At 40.6% G+C, this 20,709-nt stretch overlaps 1 protein-coding gene across 5 annotated transcripts in view; it reads right to left on the reverse strand.

Moving 5' to 3' along the window:
* The window catches only part of ZHX1 (zinc fingers and homeoboxes 1), an 89,774-nt gene that overhangs the window by 58,889 nt on the left and 10,176 nt on the right, over positions 1–20,709 (reverse strand). Inside the window, exons 2-4 of one of the 5 annotated variants that reach the window (XR_010745350.1) lie at positions 11,632–14,815; positions 2,941–3,061; positions 609–1,006 (exon numbers count right to left, since the gene is read on the reverse strand). Coding sequence is in view for 2 of the 5 variants with exons in the window: in XM_066335592.1 (XP_066191689.1) it covers positions 12,183–14,815 (2,633 nt within the window). In the remaining 3 variants the exon portion in view is untranslated. Of the gene's footprint in view, positions 1–608; positions 1,007–2,940; positions 3,062–4,387; positions 14,816–14,929; positions 15,056–20,709 lie in introns of those variants that run through there. The other 4 variants (XR_010745349.1, XM_066335612.1, XR_010745351.1 and 1 more) reach the window with 4 other exon arrangements.

A 20,709-nucleotide genomic window follows, 5' to 3' on the forward strand; every position in this document is an offset into this window, starting at 1 on the left:
GCACATGAACACTGGACCAATAAAAGTGAGCTCCAGTAAGTTGTGGCCTCCAAGCAAGTTCCTGTGCATCAGCAAAGCCATTGTGGCTGCTCACACGAGTGTGCCTCACCACAGCAGCAATGAGGGGCTGTGACCCAGCTTTACCCTGGGTGAGCAGGGGCAGGCGAGCAGGGGAAGGCCAGTGTGCTTCATCTTGCAGTCAGGGTGAGCCCAGAGACAGCCCAGGTTGTGAAGTCTGGGGTTGGATAGGCAGGGTTTTTCCATGCTGTACCATTGGCTGAATCTTCTGGCCAGGAAAAGAAAATGCAGCGTGGAAGACAGAGTTTGTCTAAAGCCCTTCTTCCCATTTCCCTGTCTACTCTGAGGGAAAATTAATTCGGAAGAGTCCCCCTCCAGTGTTTCTCTAATTACTGATGTTGTTATTTGTATTGTAATAGCCTCCATGGGTCCTAGCCACAGTCCAGCCACTCTTATGCCAGCATACAGACACATCACAAAGGCTACAGAGACCATCAACCACACACAGCAGAAACAAGAAACCTCAGTCGGTAACTAGGGCACTATCTTGGTAGGCACTACCCACACGCATTGGACAGGACTAATAAAGTTCACATGGCTTTATTAAAATACACTGGAAAGCAGCTGCCTTTGGAAAAAAGCAGGGGAGAGAGTAGTTTTCTCCTCAAAGAAAGAGAGGCCAAGTAAGGCCCACAGGCAGCATTCGTCAAAGGATGGGGTGGCTCCTGCATTGTTAAGTGGATTCTTCCAGACATTGTGAAATATTTGTACCTTGAGGGAAGGTTAATTTTCTTGTTGGACAGTCATAACATACTCTCTTCCCTAAACACACTCATGAAAAGAGAAGAGCAGCAGCTCTTTATTTGCTGGCATTGTCTCACTGTGTCCTTGTCTCTTGCCCTTTAATTTAGATTAAAAGTTCTTTACAGCAGAAATCATCTTTCATCTTCTTTGCATGGTGTCACACGTAAGGGGACATTGTCCAGGACTGCAGGGAGAGTAATACAAATAACATTTAATGGTTTGGGGCAGACAGAGGTTATCACTACCACAAACTGCAAACAAAAAAAGGTCTGATGAGCTCAGATGAACTCTAGCATAACTAGCATAACATGATGACAGTAAGTTCTTGTTCTAGACAGACACAACAAAAAGTTGTGTGGGGAGGTGAGGGGTGCACTGTGGAAACCAAAGAGAGTGAACTGTTTGTTGTTAATAGAAGTTAAAAGCTTCTTAGGGGTCCTTAGGACACACAGGAGAAAATGTATCCCCCAAAAGATGGTTCATTTGCCTGCACTACCTTAAGATAGTGCATCCTTTCAGGCCCCTGGCAAGCCATATTAACTAGGCCATTATCCATCCCCCTCAAGCCTCACAAAACCCAATAAAGTTGTTATTGCCAAAAGGGTGCACTGCACACAGATGTGTTCAGCTATTATTGGGTTTTGCAACTATTTTCTGTCTAGTAGGATAAATGATGAGCAGAATGAGTACACCCTTGGGTTTGACCAGAAAGCTGTCAAAAAGAGGAAAAAAGCTTTCTGGAAAGATAGAAGAAAGTGATCAAGTGCTAGAAAGAATCCTAAAACAGTGATCTTCCCAGGCAAGCTTACACATTTCCAGTACTGATGTGGTCATGTGTCTAAACTGTTTCACTCAGCCATGTAGTACAAGCACTGAGGTGGTACCTTGATGACAGATGAATACAAAAGTCATGGCAAAGGGTGATATCTCCAATCTATTGCTCTAACTGGAAAAAAAACCAACACTGTCCCAGGGTTGGGCATGGTGAAGTTTGTATGCCTCCTTCTACACTGTTTTTTCAGTTTTATCCATTTTTTTCTGAAAACTCATTAACTTGCCCTGGCCATTCTTATGCTTGTTGCTTAATTGCTACTTGTGATGAAACCAGGCTACAGAGACCACAGTGGTTTCCTTACTTCTCTAGGTTAAAACTTTCCTACTGCCATTTTCAGGACTTGGGCAGGACCAAGCAACATTGGTGGCAACTCCTCTAGGTCACCATTTAAGACCTTTTTTGTAACAACATTGAATAAACTGATCTGACTGACTACAACATTGCTGTTTAGCAGGAACAAAGAGAAACAAATCAAAATAGTTAGGGGAAAAAAAAAAAAGCTACACTGAAGAAATACACCCAGGGCTTTAGGCCTGCCCTTGAGCAACCCTCACAACTCACAGGCTTTTTCAGGCCTTGCTCAGTTTTTCCATATGGAGGATGTCTCCACACTGGAAACAACCAAGCTGTTGATTCTGCAGTGCCTCATTTCCCATACAGCTTTTGCACTGCTGGAGAGGAATAGTGGAAACTGCTATTAAATTTAGCTTCTGTGTCTTCTTATTGCCTTATACAAGTAGCAATGCCTAAAGAAAGTGTGAGTCACAGCAGAGGGAAAGCACTGCTCAATGAACACATGCAAACAAAATGCAAAAATTCAGAATGGACTTTGCTCACAATTGCTCCCTTTCCCCAATAATTGCACATTAAACGCCTTCAGAGCAAAGGAAACGGTAAAACATACATCAATGATGCAGATTTTTACTTTGTGGTATCTCTAGGAAAAATGAAGAACCCTTTCCATAACAGGGCATCTATGGGGCTTCAGTTCTGCATGTTGTGGTTGCCAGGTGTGATACTTGCACAGAAATTCTTGCAGCTAGACTTCATCTGGAGGCTCTGGCCAGCTGCTGGAAACTCCAGAACTGAGAGCAGTTACAACTGCAATACTATTTGTACCATCTCTGGTTCAGAACACATCATTATTACAGGCTATTTTGTGGGCTCTCTTCCTTGTTAGTCCCTTAAGACAGGCTTTACTGAAGTTATGGGGTTTTTTCCTCTTTGGCTCTCATTTAGGAAAACTGAAGATCACTAAGGGGAGAATTACTGCCAACACTGACCTTTATTTTCACCCAAAGACACAAATCAACTAGGTGTGACACACACTTTCATTCCCTTTTTCCATCTTCTCTTTCTTCTACCAAATATTTTAAGGTAATGAGGATCAGCTCAACACTGAACCTGTAAATAAACACACATGGGAGAGAAATTAGTCACAATGCTCGTAGTTCAATACAACAGCAGTAGAACCATATATTCAGATATTTCATTTTACAGTATTTGAAGTGCAACGAGTCATTTAACCACCAAAAATGTTAGAAGCCACCATCTATTTGAGACTAGGGACCTCCACCTCCATTTCAAAGCAACACCAAGCCCACAGGAAACAATTTATGGAGGGGACTTTCTGGCATACTAAAGGAAAAAAAGGCAGTACACAAAGTGGCTTAGTATTTTAAATTTGCAAACATAGTAGTTGATAGTATTCTTATGAAAACAAATGCAAGCTGAAAGAAGGGGCTGGGAAAGGGGAAACAACCCACAAGGCCAGCTGATCTCTTGTGAGATTATCTACTGAAGTACAGCATTTTGGAATTGCTGATAACACTGTAAACAAAAAAGGTACATTTAAAAAAAGGTGACTACATGCATTATCTGGTGCTTCTTATAACTCCCTCATTTAGCTGATGGATTCTTGAATAAGCATTCATTTCTTTTACCAAACCAAGCAGAACTCTTCGGCTAAACACCAAGCTGTGGTGACAACTTGTGCTCATCTCCAGTCCTCTGCTGAGGTCACTACTTCAGCTAGAGATGCCATTTTCCAGACTAACATTACCTACAGCACAAGAATGACTCTCACTCTTTAGACATCTTTTTCTTTGCTGGGAATACATGTGTAAGCACAATGCCAGGTCCTGCAGGAAAATCACAGACTCAGGTTCCTCCAGATGCAGCTCAACAGCTGCAATAGAGGGTGTGATGAATCACACCAAAGCAAGACAGTGGTGCTGCCTCCAGCAGGGAGCGGCTGTGAGTGTGTGTGCTCACGGGATAAGGGCAGAGCTCAACAGCAGCTCTTTCCTCAGACCCTTCTCATCTCAGGAAAAGACACATGTTAAAGCAGCCTGTCCAACTGACAGGGACTTCAGTAAGGAGGTGGTTCCTATTCACCCCTACTCTCCCCACCCTGAATATTTAAAATAAAAAGCATCTGCTGTAATGAGAAAAATCACGTGAACGGCCCTGGGCTGCTGACACGGCAGAACAGTTCAGCAACCAGCAGCTGTAGTGACTCACACGTGCAGCTGACCTCATACTGCCTGTCCAGCCAAGTCAGTTCTCCAAATTCACTGCATCTGAGGAATTGGTGAAATTCTGTTTCGTGTAACAGGGGAAATGATATTTGAGAACATCCGGTTTGTGACATTTTCATACAGACATGATTCCTGGTTTCCACACCACCTCTTAAAACCACACACACTCAGCAAGGAGACATTTAATCCATTATTTCTGTTTTCAAATTTTTGGTATAAAGTTTATTTTCAGAAGTTCTCACATGATTCTTTCTTCTACCAGCGTCTTTAGGATTTTTCTATCTCTGATTTATTTTCTTTATCTGTTGAAGCAAAAGCAATAATTGCTACAGAAAGAAATAATGGCAATAATACAAATATTTTACAGCAGCATCCATTCGTTTCTTTGCCTCAAAAAAATAACAAAAATAAATCCAAAGACAAGATCCATACAGCCGCAAAGGCTTAGGTTTGCAATATCCAGAAGTATGCTGCATTTCCATATATGAGTTGTACAAGTCCAGCACAACTTTCCAAGTTTGTGCAGAGCCTGATAAATAAGACACAGAAATATCAGTTACATTATACTGTTTCTAAGAACTTTTACTCTGTAAAATGTTTGGTCACTCAAAGCTATAAGCTTAATCACATATCAAAGAACACAGGCAATAAAGCCCATCTTACTAAAACATATAGTATTAGGCCAAACAAAATATAAGAGGACAAAATCTAGTGGTCACTGAAGCCTCTTCAAAAAAGGTCTAAACCAGAATGTTTCCATCATGTATCAGAATAAAAACGTACTGTATTAAAATTTGAATTTTTTTTTACAAGCTGTCTTTTAATCAGTCTTCTATTTACAGTGCAGAACTGCCAACTGCAGTAGTTTAACTTTGGCACAACACTAAGTTCCAATCCTTTTGAGTATTCAAGTCCCGTGTGTGTCCAAAAATTTTCTTGGTTTCACGAAAGATTAGGCCCATTCACAGTTAACCAGTTATCTTGAAATTTTTCAAGAATTGCTTCCCCTTCACCACACTGGGCAGCTACAAAGGAAAGACATTGTAAGCTATTGCATCATTCAAAAGAAACTCTTCATTCTAAACAGCGACAGTATTGTTGCTTCCTTTAATATCACATACACCAGACAGTTCACACAGACAGCTACATACTGGACACCTTTCTAAAAACCTTGCTGGTTGTTAGTGAATCATCTTTCTCATACTTCAAATACATAACAATGCATTAACCTAATTTCATTTCACATGTCAAACAGGACATTTAAATATATTGCAATATATTATAGAAAATTGCAAAGCGCCATCATTTCTGTAAACGAGACTGACACCTGTTAACTCTCCTGTGCACATGAAGAGCAGTACCTAGTGCCACATTTTCTATACAATATAAAGCCTTCCCAGGTAGGGCAACTCATTTTAGTGCATTTCTGTACAGACTGTAAGCATACATACAGATAGCCAACTATTCAGGGTTGGAAATACTTTTGTAAGCTGACACTGGAAGATGGGGGGAACATTCTGAAATCACAGCAGAGCTGGTTGATCATTTCATAGCACAGATCAAGACTTGACTCTTCTGTCATTCCAGCAGATTCTTTAGGGACAGTTTCAAGATAGGTATCTAGTATTGAAGAAGTAAAAGGAAATACTTTCATCAACTGGGACACAAATATTATGTGTCCTAACACATTCTAGGTTATGCACAGTCCAATGTTCACAGAGTAACCTTATCTCTAAAATACTTGAGAAAACCCAAAGCATTTTTATGCCACAGTGTTATAACCAAGGATCAGTTACTTTATCCACCACTGTAGTGCTACCTGTTCTAAATGAAAAAAAAAAAAAAAAAAAAAAAAAAAAAAAAAAAAAAAAGAAAAAAGGCCTCATTTCCCAACAAGCATCAAGTTGGAAGCAGAGGTCAGTACCATTGCTAACCACATCACAAAGATCAGTGCTTCAATCCAGCCAGAAGATCCCTCTCTACAATGCTAGATGTCTGCAGTGTCAGCAGCTGCCTGCAAGTCAGGATAAGTCAGTGGAGCTGGGGTGCAGTTCCTCTGGGCGACTCCAGGCATGCAGGATGAGCAGGTTTGCATTCCTTGCTGTGTTGACTACCTACAGTGTCGTCCCAGTGCAGACATCAACATACATCAGACAAATCTCACCTTAATTCATGAAAAGTGCTACAGGATGCTCAGTTATCCCTCTACATTTTATAATGTTGCGTGAGTTGGTTTTGCAATGACTGGTCACTGAAAAGGTGCAGATGCTCTTCACCACAGAGAGAGAAAAATCCCCAAGATCTCCAACTATTAAACTTGGAAATACTGACTATAACCCACCTGTGCTTCAAAATATCCCTTTTTAGAAGTGAGGGAAAAAAATGGAGAAATTCGAGTTATTGTGTGTTAGTAGCCATGAAGGGGATTTTTCACTTTCTGTTGAAATTCTTACTTCAAAATATTTTCCTACAGAATTTTAATACATCAGCAAACCTCAAGTAACTTGACCTGGTAAGTTTGTGTCATACTTCTTGGTAAATCTACTTATCCTAGGATACCACAAACTGGATGGAGAATACATACGTAACCCAGCACTATTCAGTGTAGAGAACTGAATCCTCTACTAGCCCTTTCCATCTTTAATTTACACCATCATTCCAGGTGTTATAAACAATTCTAAAAGTTTTACTGTTCTCTGGTCATTGATACTATCTCTCTATTACTACTGAATGCAAGCAAAATTGTTTTCAAAGAAAAAATAAATTAAAGAAAGTAGCTATATTTCATTGCACTCTACTTTTGTGCCTTCAGGTTAGGGCAGGGATATTTAACACTACAGAAGCTTAAAGATTATCTTCTCTCCTTGGGAGATATGACTATAGACAGGTATTGGACTCAGGTGGAGGACGCAAATCAATACTACCATATTTACAGAAGCAAACACTGACATCCAGCCTGAATACACAGTACTCCGTTAAGTGCAAAAGGGAAAACGCTCCCCACCTTAAACCACAGCTGGGTTACTCAGCAGCCGGAGATCAGCTGTCAGAGTTACTGCTGTGCTCTCATTTCAGAGGAAAACAGAGGAGGAGAATGTCTGTATCTTTGGGCTTTCTGGCCTACGGGGACCATGTACAGCCATGAATCACTTTGCACGGGATCCAGAAATCCTTTCTTTGCTCTGCAGAGGGGAAGGGAGTGCATTTGCCTGCCTCAAGCATTTCTTGGAGAGCAAAAGAAAATCTGCTTTTGTTCAAGGTGAGCAAATCATGCATTAGAAAGTTATTTCATGTCATGTGTGGACATTGCATGAGTTTCCCAATAAGCAAAGTTAGTCAGTAACTTTGCATTATGAATTATAGTTTCTAATGTAATGAAAAAGCACTTTTCAACATGGTACCAGACAAGGTTAAAAAAGGGAATGGCCTCATTTACTGTAGTGTATTAGAGAAAATACACTAAATTCTAATAATCAGGTACTAGGATTTGCTTTCAAATGAAGAAGAGATTTCTATGTGCTAAACAGGAGTGACTGTAAAAATTTACTCTTTCTGTCAGAACAGAAGGAGTTAAACTTGTTTTGCTTACCAACTTCTAGAAAAGTAAATTCTGCAGGGCAGGCAAAGCTTTTTCGTTTTCCCTTCTGTTCTCTTCTTACAGGCCAGCACTTAGTTCATTCAAACCTCCAGGGGAATATAGGCCTGACTTTCTCTTTTCCAGCACTAACTTCAGGGTCATTGAGAGGTGATACTGGGAAGACAGCACTGTTTAAGATGGAACTGTGCTCTTTCACTGCACTTGGAAGTGAGGACAAAACATGCCATGAAGCAGGACAATACTGTGATGGTGGATGCTGTCCCTGGTTGTAACACTGCTTTATTTCTTTTAGCTCTTTTCCCTCTCTATTCTGGCACAGGGTTCTCTGTATTCTCTCTTTAGCTGAATCCCAGAGACAGCACAACTGGCATCATGAGAGCAGGCAGCCCTGGCAGAAACAGCAGATGAAGAGAAATGCACTAGCTTAGCTCTAAAGGAACTGATGCTCACAACTGAATTCTGATGTAGTGGTCCCAAGGAAGACTGAGAAACCAGCCACCCAGAGGTAACATCTAAGCAAGATCAGAGTTTCTTCATCTCAATGTCAGTGACAATCACTGAAGCCTGGCTCAAACCTAAGAGGTAAAGCTCCACAGAAGTACAGAAAACATATTGCAGCTTCATCTAGACACAGTCCTTACCATGCAGGAAAATTAAGAAACTCACATGGACACTTACTCCTGGGCCAGATGTATTTTCTTTCCCCTTCCTTTCCCACTGCCAGTATAACTCAGACCAAATGGCTTCCAAAACACTTTGCAGGTGTGCATAAACTGTAAGAGGCAGCCAGGCTTGCCCGGGTGCACTGCTGATGAGCACAGAAGTGCTTGGGTTCATGAAAAATTAAGACACTTGCTGATGTGCTTAAGTTCAGGGAGTTTCCTGGATGTGACTGGTGGAATGAGAAGGTGCCTTATCCTTTCCACCCACCAGGTCATTCCTGTTTCACTCAGTGCCTGTACAGGGCCCACAGCAGCCTAAGGGTAGCTGAGATGAATCTGGGCTAAACCACTGTTACAAGTAGCTTTGAGTTCCCACCAGCCATGGCCACAAATCAGAGATACAACTGACCACAGCACTTTCCAATGCTTCCCATGCCAGTCCTGATGTGGGAGGCCTTTGGAAGGAGTGTGCCTCTTTCCCAGTACACAGTGCAAATACACACATGCTTTAAACATGAAACAGACTGGTAATTAATGGACTGTTCAAACAGGAGTAACAGTCAGACTATGGGCAATAATGAATTCATGTAACATCTGTCTTCAGGCTGAACCCACCCAGATTTTCCTCATCCTTGGCACAACTGAAAGGCTTAAAATGTGCATGTAGCCCAACATGCTATGTGTAGACTCTGCATCTCTCATTAGCTGATCCACAGTACACGGTTTAGTTTAAATTTTATGTTCTGCAGAGTTAATTTTCCCATTGGGCTGTAAATACTGGAATAACCAGTGGAATACAGGCAACTCTAGTATTTACAACAACCGAAAATCTGGCCCAGTATGCATCAGCCACCATTCTACTGAAAGAAGACCTCCAATCTAACTATATTTAGTTTTTGTCTGATAAACAATGTATTTCCTCTTCCTGTGTTTTTCAGACCAGATGTGCTAAGGCCTACCACTGCAGCTGAGTGTTACTTAATAGAAAACTGCCAAAGTGGAAAATATCCCAGTTTAATCATGTAATTAACTCGGATCTTTGTATTTTTCCTCATTTTTAAAGACAGGGTTCCTAGCTAACCTAAATAAGTCTCTGCTAACAAAAATGGAGATATTTATTTGGACAGGCTGCTTGGTTGTTTTGGGATTTTTTCCGAAGAAAATTAATTCTGGGTCAACTTCAAGGATTAAGGCAACTCCAGATTTTGCTTGCTAGAGGCATATTCCCAAGGATTTGGCTTAATATTTTTGGAAACTTAAAAATAGCATGTTTTCCTTCTAGCTTTGTTCTTTCCTACTCAGCAAGCACAGACTTTTGACCCTGTATTCCCAACAGAGCTTGAAGCTAGCTTGAGTTTTTTATCTGATTGCATCTACAACAGCACACTATTACTTTCATCCACACTATGACCAGACAAATGAGAATCCCTCCCAACTCCATGCTGAAAAGGCCAGATCTTGATCTCGTTGTACCACTTCACATGCAGAGTCATAAACACTCCCATGAAATATGCTGACAATACGGGTTTCCTTCAGCTCCCACTCCAAAGTTAAATTGAGGGATTCTTGGCTATTCCTCTCTAGCAATGCTAGCTGCTTTGTGTCTCACCAACTTGAGCCTTGGAAGCCAGGGGATAGTTTCATCATCAAATTCATGACATATACCAGAAGCTATTGCCTTTTTCTCTACAATAATCTTAAAACAGTCAGAAGAGGTCACCCAGTAAACGGCTTTCATATGAAACATCTTCCTGCAGATCAGGGAGCTAATTCAATCTGTGAGCAGAAGGGCAGCTACAACAGTCCAGAGAGGAAGGTCTGGGAGGTTAACAGTATTTGTCAGACACTATTCTCTTTCTTACTTTAGCCTGGGCTTCACCCACAATCAGATATGAAAATCAGATCTAACATGGACTCCTTCACTTCAGAAAATGATGACTGAAAGGGCTTTCTTGGGTTTTTTTGGCAGTGATCAAGGTCCAGAAGAAAGACTAATTCTAAAATTCTAGAACAGGTTCTTGGAGATGGGGAGACATTAAGTCCCATTTTCTCTGCACTAATCTGTCCTCATTAGTCATCAGATGCAGAAGCCTACAGAGAAGATGCTGACAGATGAGCACAAGGAGATTGCTAGTATCCATTCCATTAGTGCCAATGTAAAAGTAGACAATGCTGGTGACAGCAGCACCAATTCATCACCATCTTTTGACATCTAAATATAAAGTAACTTATCCCTAAAAATGAAGGTTGGCAGTAGCAAGCATACAAACTACTCTTCCTCAGAGTACCAGTTCTCCAGGATGCCAAACATCTGCCTAAACTAATTTGTGGGAATTTGGCCCATTGTTTTAAGTTGCTAGTTTAAACTGTGCTATGACTTCACAGTATTGTGACAAAATAGCTTCTTTTTTTTTTTTTTTTTTCTATTTTACATACACTTATTTAAGATGGGAACGTTTTATATCAGATTAAACTACTTCTGGAGTTCAGTTCAGGTAGATCAAACCACCTCCAGAAATAACTGTATTCACCCAGCAGTCCTAAGAGCAATCAGCACAGTGGTGAGTTCAACAATTAGAATTTTTTACAGTTAAACCTGCACACAAATCACTTGACTGGGCTATCACTGAAGAACAACTCAACATTAACGTGTTTGTAATTACTAAGCATCTAAAAGCCATATAAGTTCATTTTGTTTGTGAATTAAACACCACGTAATTGCCATGACTTGCTTGAAAACCTTTCTTACCAGCACCATCAGATGCTTTTCATCTCTGTATCTGTGTATTCTTACAAACCTCTAAGCAACTCTGAACAACTTTTAGGCAGTTTTTCTCTTATGTTAACCTCAAAACTCAGTGTCAGATTTCCAGAAATTATTCTCTTTTGCCAGAAATACAGATACTTCTTTTACCATTTCCAACAAAGGAAAGAATGCACAAGGTAGAAGAGTTACTATTAACTGCATCAAGTCTGTCAGGCATTTAAATTAGACTGATGTGGGATACATAGATTAACTGTAACAAAAAGCATCTTCTAGCATCAGACTCATTCAGTTAGTTCATAATTATCAACAAGGAACATTTCAGTCCAAATTCTGTAAACCCAAAACACTCTGAAGATATGCAAAAGGTGCAGATACCACCTTATTTTCTTAAACCAATCAATCCTCACCCCTAGGTTCATTGGTTCCTTTTGTCACACTTTTCCCCTTCTGTTTTCAATGCTTTCCTTAAGAAATTAATCCAGGCCTTGAAACCTTTCAGATGAAGTGATGTTTGCAAAAAGACATCTAATGTTTTTGTGTTTTCCTCCTTCACAAGCAGGCAATGTTCTCTTACAGCAACAACAAAAAAAAAGTGTCTGTGTTTTTTTGGAATTAAACAACATAAGGCAATTAAATATTGAGAAGCAGTCACATGTATGATGAACATGAACACCTTCCCATTGGTAGTGTGGAAAAGGAGGAGCTGAACTTGATCTGATTTGTAACCCCCTGTCCCAGGCCGGGCCTGAGGATGTTCATCTCCTGTAGCAACAAAGCAAACAGTTCTTGCCTGCACAGGCAGCATCTTGCCCGCACAGGCAGCATCTTGCCCTTATACTCTTAGGTGGAAGGAAGATGCTAAGCAGCTGCTTGCTAAACTGAAGGCCATGAAAAATCATTTGGCTCTTCACCATAACATCAAACCTTATTCATAGGTTTTTGACCCCCAAATTGTACATCAGTCTGTTTTTGAAAGTTTACGTTTAACATGTCTGGGGGGTTCCCAAGTATCACTATCATCTGTTTCTTCCTCATCCTCCTGATCATCCAGCATTTCATCTTCCTCCTCATTCTCATCAAACAGCTCTATTCCAAGTTCTAATCTTCTTTGCCTTTCTGCAAACCATTCTCTGACCTGCTCATATCCCATGTGAGATTTGGCTACCAGTTCATCAAGATCTTGCTCATTAAGGAATTTGTGCTTCATATAATAGTCCTTCAGGATTGCTGTTCCAGTTTTAAATTTTATGACAGACACACCTCTGTCCCAGCAATTTAACCTCTTGCTTCCCCGAGGCCTCCCCCGAGGCCTCCCTCTCCCCCTCCCTTTTGGTCTTCCTCTCCCTCTCCTCCTTGCAAAGCCTTGGCCATTCAGACTGTTTGCATTGGCACTCTGGTAATAGTAATACCATTTCAATCCACCATTTTTCCAGGCATAGCGAGTATCTCCAAACCAGCTCACAATTTCTGATCTTGGAAGCCCAGTTTCTTCTGCCAGCTTGTTGTATTCTTGTGGAGATGGCCACTGAGTACGGACAAAGGAACTTTTGAGCATGTGCAACTGCTCTGGTGACTTTTTGCCTATTTTGCATGAAGTGGAACACCCTGATTTTGTTCCTGCTGTTCCATCTCCCACAGATGTTTCTCCAGACTCCTCTTTTGAGCTGCCAGCATTGCTTTCATTCATGTCAGCTCCCTCTTCCTTCAAGACATTTGATTTCCTTTTTTCTGTAAACCAGGCATCAATCTCCCTCCTGGTCAGTTTTGTTTGGGCTCTTAACCTATTCATCTCCTCCTCAGTAAGGACAGGGTTATTAAGAAAACTTGCTTGGAGGACTTGCAGCTGTTCGGAAGTCTTCTCTTTGAATTTCTGAGGGGTGAAATCAGGAAAAGTACCCCAAGATGACTTGCTCTGTGGTGTGACTCCAGTCGGAGATTCGTTCATTTCATCACTTGAATCAATAACAATGGTGGCACATGAATCATTGTTGAGATGAATCCCATGATTATTCTTTGAGTTTCTCTGATTGTAGCGTGTATCACTGAACCACTTTTTGATCTCTCCTTTAGTGAGACCTGTTATTTTCATAAGTCTAACAATTTCTGAGTCTTGAGGAAACTGGTTTTTAAGGTAACTGACTTTCAATTCTGCCAGTTGTTCCTTAGTTTTTTTTGCTCGGATGCCAAAGGAGTCAGGATTTATCAGTGTGGATTCATTTTTGATAGGCTGAGGGGCTGGAATGGCAGCTACTTGTTTAGTTTCTGCAATAGGCTGTGCACTGTGAATCTGATTCTTCTGTAACTGTGTTTGGTTTGGGACTCCTGCTACAGTCAAAGCTATTGGGGCTGTTACTGGTAACGTATTTGTACCTGCAACTTGAGTGAGAACAAGTCCTGGCTGACCAACTATTTGGCATGTCTGTAAAATTGAAGGTAAACCATTGCTGGCGGCCGAAATGTGTGCTGGAATAACGGTAATTGTCTGTGGCACAGTATGCACTGTGCCATTAAACTGTTTCCTCCTTGCCTCCTCCACCTCCTCTGGCGTCCAACTCACTCCATGTTTCAGACGCTGGGCAGAAAACCATATTTTAATCTGTTCTTCTGTGTACTTAGCTTGGGAGGAAAGAACAGTGATTTCCGACATGGTTGGATATGGGAATTTGTTGTAGGTGTTAAGCAAAAGAGGATTGTTATCCAAAGCAGTGTTATAGGCTGGAATGCTATTTACAGGTATTAGTACTTTTGGAATCAGGTTTGAGTTCTGTGGAGCTGTAACAGCTGTTATAACCTGTGCCACCCCAGGCTGAAGCACTGGTGCCGGGGTCACTACTGCACCAGCCACATCTGCTGCACTGCAAACAACTGAATGGCTTGATTTTGTCTCAGAAACTGCCGGTGGGGGGTTTTCTACTACTTCTTCAGAGTTTGGCTCATTTTCAGTTCCCTTCTCTTCACCAGGAATGTCATCAACTACATTGTGGAAAACAGCAATACGTTTAGCCTCGGTTTTGTTTTTCATCATTTTCATGATAGGAGTTTTGCTAATGGAGATCCCTGATGAGGGGACCTCAGAAGAGTCAGCCTGCCCAGCATTTTCTTCTCTAACAAAACTCCCATCAAAAGTGAGATCATTTACTGTCTGTTCAAAGATTGTCTGGTTATTACGTTTCACCATAGTCAATTTAAAATTCTCCTCTCCAGGGTGGTGCTTCAAATTATGTTCTGAGAGGGCATCATATCTTTTGGTAAGGAAATTACATTCTAAACAAACATAGGATGAATTTAGTACTACGTTGGGGTGTTCTGAATCCACATGAAAAGTAAACATATTGAGATCTGGAGTCTGAAAAGTACAGTATTTACACTCATAACCACCTTCTACTTTATTTGTGTTTTTCTTATTGTCTGAATCCACATACTCATGAACATCCTCATCACTTGTTACACTCTCTGCTGCAGGGTTATCTGCTGGCGTGAGCACAGGTGGTCCTTCCTCCAAGTCTGACACCATTTCTAGATCTGGATCCTGCTCATTGGCTAAGACCATGCAGGGTGTTGTTGATTTTCGTTTACTTGCCATGACTGTTACTGTGAAAATGATAACGACTGGTCAGACAGAGACTTAGCTTCAAGCTCTTCTTGATTAATAACAGTAATAATAGTAATAATAATAATAATAGTAATAATAATGGCTTTCGGTACTTCAAGTCAGTTCTTGTAAAGTCTCAACATTTATCCCATTAGCAGCTTTTCTTTCGTAGTGCAATCAGATTAAAAATAGTTGAGGATGAGATGTTGAGACACACTGTTTTAAAGTCCACATCCACCACCTGTAGTAAAGAAGAGACAGTGGAATTAGTTTAATTTGAATAATAACTTCTATTTTGCTACATATTAAGTTTAAGTTAATTCAGTCCTTTGGGGTTTGGTGTGCCACTGCTCATACCCTGAAGCCAGCAGACCCATTCCAAGAAGAGATAGTTGAAGCTAAGATAAAAAGGCAAAATCCAATCCACTTATTACAGGTTGAAATTTGTTTCAGTTCATGTTAATACAGTGACAGACCTAAACAACAGAATGGTGTGAAACAGGTAACTTCCTGACTGTTTCCCTAGCTTCAGAAGCCTTTTTCTTCGGACAGTGTTGAGGTCAGTCCTGCCCTTGGACTGCTTTCCCTAAGCTGCAACTATTTCTCTCAACTGTTCTGTGAGCTCAAGTCCTTCCTATCACTAACTTGAGCCCAGTACAACATCTCCACTACTGGCTCTGTCCTGTCTTTCATGTCCAAGGCTGTGAAGTGTCCCAGAAAAGGCAGGTTTAGAGTATTTTTCTACTGCATTATACAAACAAGCACAATCATGTGCAAGGTCTTTCTTCCCTGTCTGAAAGCAGGCAAAACCATGTCTTTTTAAGGCATTCTGACAGACAAAAGACAATTATCTTTTCTTCCTAGCTTCCCAAATGTCATTCTCCAATTGAAGACCAATGCCAAACCAATAAAAATTGATTGCTAGCATGTGGCAATTAACTAAAATCTGTTTTCATGCCTCTATGCATTAACAGAGACATGACTGATTGTGTAGACTGTAACAGAGAAAAAAACACTGAAGACAGATATCCCAGCAGAAGCCTTAGCTTCATATTTTTTCTTTAGGCAAAAGACAAAAGTGTTCATCCATAGTTGCCATGCAGTGCTGCCCATAAGCCCTGTTCTTGAAGCTGTGTGTCACCTTACTGCTTCATAAATATCCTCTTAAAATTGTTTTTAACAGTCACCCTCTGCACTGCATCTGTGACTACATCCAAAGTGCAGAGCCTCACATGATCTGCTTTTTATGCCAAGGATATGGCTACATGGCATTAAGGACACTGAAAATGCTCAATGAATCTTGGGTAATCATCATTCCAGGATGACAATTATTTAAAGGTACTGCAGTAGAAAGATATCCTTCTTCCACAAGTTAATAGCGGCAGTCTGTAAAACTGAGCACAGAAGTGCAAAAGATATTTATTTTCATGCATGTACAAAGTACCTATCGTAGGCCATCTCATTTCTCTTTGCAGCAAGAGAACTATGAAGCAAAGCTAAATAGATCCATTTGTCTCAGTGTCCCAAGGGACAAGAGGTAGAACATTATTAACTGTGCAGCTTCTCTGTGGGGATGAAGGGCTCTTGACAAAAGGGAAGACAACTGCCAAGACAAAGTTGAGCAATGCTCTGGGGGAAGAGCTGGGTGGTATTACCTAATGTTTCTGAGATTTTGAGTATAATTTCAGAAATGCCAGAAATGCCTATTTTATAAAGCAGCTTAACAGCTAGTTTTGCTGACTGAAGTTGTGTTTTGAGAAATGATGCCTCATCCCTAGTACAGCACATAGGATCTGTACACAGGGCAGTCTGATTGAGTTTAGGCCCCTGCCAAGGGTCCCATTCTGAGATACTGTGGAGCCCAAGTGAAAACATTTGACCTGACATGTAGTACTGAAGCATGCTGAAGGCAAGGCTGGAGATAAGGAATAAAATGGGAAACCTGTTCAACAAATCAATAAATGTTCTTCAGTCTCCTCCCAGTAGTGTTCACAGTGCCTGTAAGCCAAAAGGTCCACGTGCAATTGCAGGCTTTTAGCTAAATCTGTATCACATCTCTGCTGTGCTTCAGTTTTGCTATGGTGCATAGGCAGATTATCGTGTCCCCCTTCTGTTTACCAAGACAGTAACATGTTTCTTTGATGCAAACAGGTCTCAGAAAAAGAAAGCTGCATCTGTGCTCTTCTAACTACACTGTGTAAAATGTTTTGGATTTTTTTTAAGGATGTTGTGATGTCAAAACCCTGTTTAATTCATGGCTATGAAGAGCTATGACAGCATTCAGTAATATCTCAATAAAGTGAGATGCCCGTAACCCTTCCCCACCTTCTTTCCTCTACAGACTTTACAGAAACCTCTATTCCCTCCTCCTTGGAGCTAATGTCACTATTCCACCTGTAGCACGCTGCTACATGTTGATGTATTCTCTCAGTGTAGCAGGGGATTATGAAAACTCACACTTGTGTAGTTTATCCTCAATTATGCATCATCCTTGGAATCTTCATTTCCTCTAAAATACGTCTCCTGTTCTGCTTACAGGACTGTGTGGGACCTTGCCCCCTAGCACGACTTCAGTAAGGTCTGCAACATTTCCCTTGGTTAAGACTGGGCAAAAGTCTTTTGCCCAGTCTTGTGCTTGCCTGTCTCAAGGCCAATGAGATCTCCCTCATATTCCATGAATTCATGAAAGGCATCACTAATGGTTAGATAATGCTTTTGTTTGTCCCTTACATACCTTAAGGTCAAATATGTGACAAAATATTGTGGAAGATTTTCTCTTTTTATCCCTCCTTGTGAATATTGACATCGTATTGTGCAATTTGGTTTGTAATTCAATAATCCAGGTGTTTATTTTATGTCAAAAGCAGCATTTTTTAATAAAGGAATCTGAAAAAAAATCTTTCAATTATTTGCACTGCAATCCCCTTCTGTAATTTCACCTCAAATTTTCACAGAATTGACATTCCTAGCAAATCAGCCCACGAAACAGATTTTTTTTAGGAACATAAACCAGCAAGTGCAGGCATACTTTTTGAAAGTCCAGAATCTGATATTTTATCTTTCAACAGGCAATTTCTCAGGACACTGTTCTTCAAAACATAAACAGTTAGCAATCCCAATTAATTAATAATTATATTAAGACATATTAATTCCAAACTGGAATTCAACATTTAAAGTTGTCTTTATAACAGATTTGGATGAAGGCTGATATAAATATTTTCTAAATGGAAGCAGAAACCTTCTGCCCATTTGATTACAGTTTGGGATGGAGAAGACATAAAGTTGACCACAGAAGGCACACATGAAAGAACCTGCTTCCAGAAAATTTTTTTACTTACTTTCTCCTTCCCTCCTCCAAACAGGGGTACCTGATGCAGCAAGAAAAATAAATCAGTTTACAGAAAATGTTCACTGTGTGTTCACAGTGTATGCTTTGTGAAAAGGCATTGCTCCCTGCTTGCTGTATGACAACTCCATCCAGGGTGCAGGAAAAGAATGCCAAAAAAATCCAACCCTATGTAATGTGATTTTAAGAATACGCAGAGAATGGCTTAGGAGAAGATGAAGAAACAGAACCTGCTTCTAACTTTTAAATCCACCTATATTACAAATTGCCTATGACTTCACACAGAAAATGCTGCCTTCTTATAACCCATGACAATATGAAGTGGTCAATCCTTTGTTTAGCCTCCTTCTACTACCATTTATTCAGAGTAGATCTATCTATGTCAGAAACTATTCTGCAGAGCTCAGTGTAAGCTAATGCAGTCTGATCTGTGCTACCTCTCAGTGAGAAGGGTGAAGGACCATTTTCTTTATTTGTTCATTATCTGCAAAGTTCAGAGAGCCTTACTGCTTTTGATTCCAAAATAAAACTGTATCTCCAATAATTCTGCAATATTCACATTTGATTCCTCTTTTAAAATAAGGCCTGGTACTAATCCAACATAAGAGTGAAACTTGTCAAACTGATTTCAGCAGAAGTTCTCATGTATTACAAAGATATGGCCCATTTAGGGTCCTTGCTGCATTAGGTACTGAGGGAGGCAAGTATCAAAAGCCACTGTAGTGCCCACGCAGAGCCGTGAATGGAGCACTGGAAAGCTGACACAAAGCCCAGCAGAGGCTGAAGGGAGCCTGCCACAGGACATGTGACTGGACTTTCTCAGTTACTTCCACTCAGTGCTGGTTTTAATGGGTAACAAACAGTTCCAGCAGAGTAAGTGTCAGAATTTCATGCCAGAAGTGACCGTTAAATGACCTACATTATCTTTCTCTATTGCACAATATACCCCAGGTGCCTCTGTGGAGACCACAGTAACTTATGCCCCTGCTTTTGATATAGAAAGCCATAACCAGGTTTTGTACCTGATCATATAAAGCTAATGAACAAACACCTCGAATACGTAAACCAGGGGTGCACTAACCAAGAGGTGCCTTTAGCATGAATGGTGCATGTCTCTGCTCCTCAGTCACACAGACAGGTATTTTCTGTGTGATACAGACACCGTGGCATTTACACTCACATTGGCAGACCTTTATTTTATTGACTCTGAAGTGTCCAATTTAAACTGTGAGCACTCAGTACTTTTAATGTCAGACATCTCTTCATGACTATTTTTGAAAGTGAGTATCAGACTTGTGTAAATGCTTATCATACTCAATAAAATGGCACCAGAGTCAGGGATTTTTTTTTTCCTTTGCATAGTTACAGCTCTATTTTGTTTTGATTGCTTTGCTGTTAAATAGAAAACAGAAATGAAGAATAAATAAATTACTGATACAAAGAGAATTTTTAATGTGTTTTGCATTGAACAAACATTTAATTCAACCCACTAAATGTTTCATGTTGGCTTTAAAAAAAAGTAGAACAGTAAGAAATTATTAATTTTAAAAACTATTTATCAAAAAAGTTTCTCCTTAAAACATCAAAACAAAAGGTTTTATTATCATAGGATTTCCTTCTTTAAAATTAAACAATCTGGCACACATATGACTTCACAAAGTGATCCTTTTAGCTTCATTATGCGTTGTTGTTTTTTTTTTTTTCTTCCAGACGAAACATTTCTAGAGACAATAATTTTCCCAGGCCCTAGTCCAGTGCTGCAAGCACAAGACCTTCCTTCGACTTCCTGGAGATGATGTCCCCTGGCACCTCTCAGCTTCTCCAGACACCCAGGTGCAGTCCCACAGACGGGCTCCTCATGAGCCAGCCCAGCTCATTCCTGAGTCATGGCTGGGGCTGAGCAGGAGCCCCCGTGATGCCGAGGGGACACAGCCCAGCACAGATTGTCTCGCTCTCCTCTCCCCCTCCTCCACTGATTCTGACAAACCGTACGAGCCCTCGTCACACCACAAACCAGATTTCACATTGTCTGCTTTCTGCTTTCATTAATATTTGGCTGTCACCACTCAAAATGGTACTTCTCAACAGCAAATAGGGGTATTAGTAGCACTCTACCCTTGAAAAGTAGGGCTGGGTCTCAGGGCTTTCAGCTCCCAGTGCTTTTCTACCTTCTGCTAGGCCACTGGCATTTCCAGAAGCCCAAGGAGCAGCAGCAGGTTAAGGACAACCTGATGCATGACAATACAAGAACCTAGGTAGATAGAGAAAGAAATCCATTACACATAGGTTGTTTAAAGCAGTCCGCAGATGTGTACCACAGGCATAAAAGCAGATCAAGAGCAGGTGATAAAACATCCTGCAAATTCTACTGTGGATACATAAAGGTGGTGATACATTGTGACTCATAATTCTGGTGAGTTGTGGGTTTTTTTTTTTTTTTTTTTTTCCCTTGGTTTTTTTTTTTCTTTTTGTTTAAACAGTTGAATGCATTTCTCAGACCTCAAGGCCAGATCCTTGCCAAATTTCAAGTTCCTATGTCAAATCCCT

The sequence above is a fragment of the Sylvia atricapilla genome, chromosome 1 (genome assembly GCF_009819655.1).
Source record: "Sylvia atricapilla isolate bSylAtr1 chromosome 1, bSylAtr1.pri, whole genome shotgun sequence".
Lineage (NCBI taxonomy): Eukaryota > Metazoa > Chordata > Aves > Passeriformes > Sylviidae > Sylvia > Sylvia atricapilla.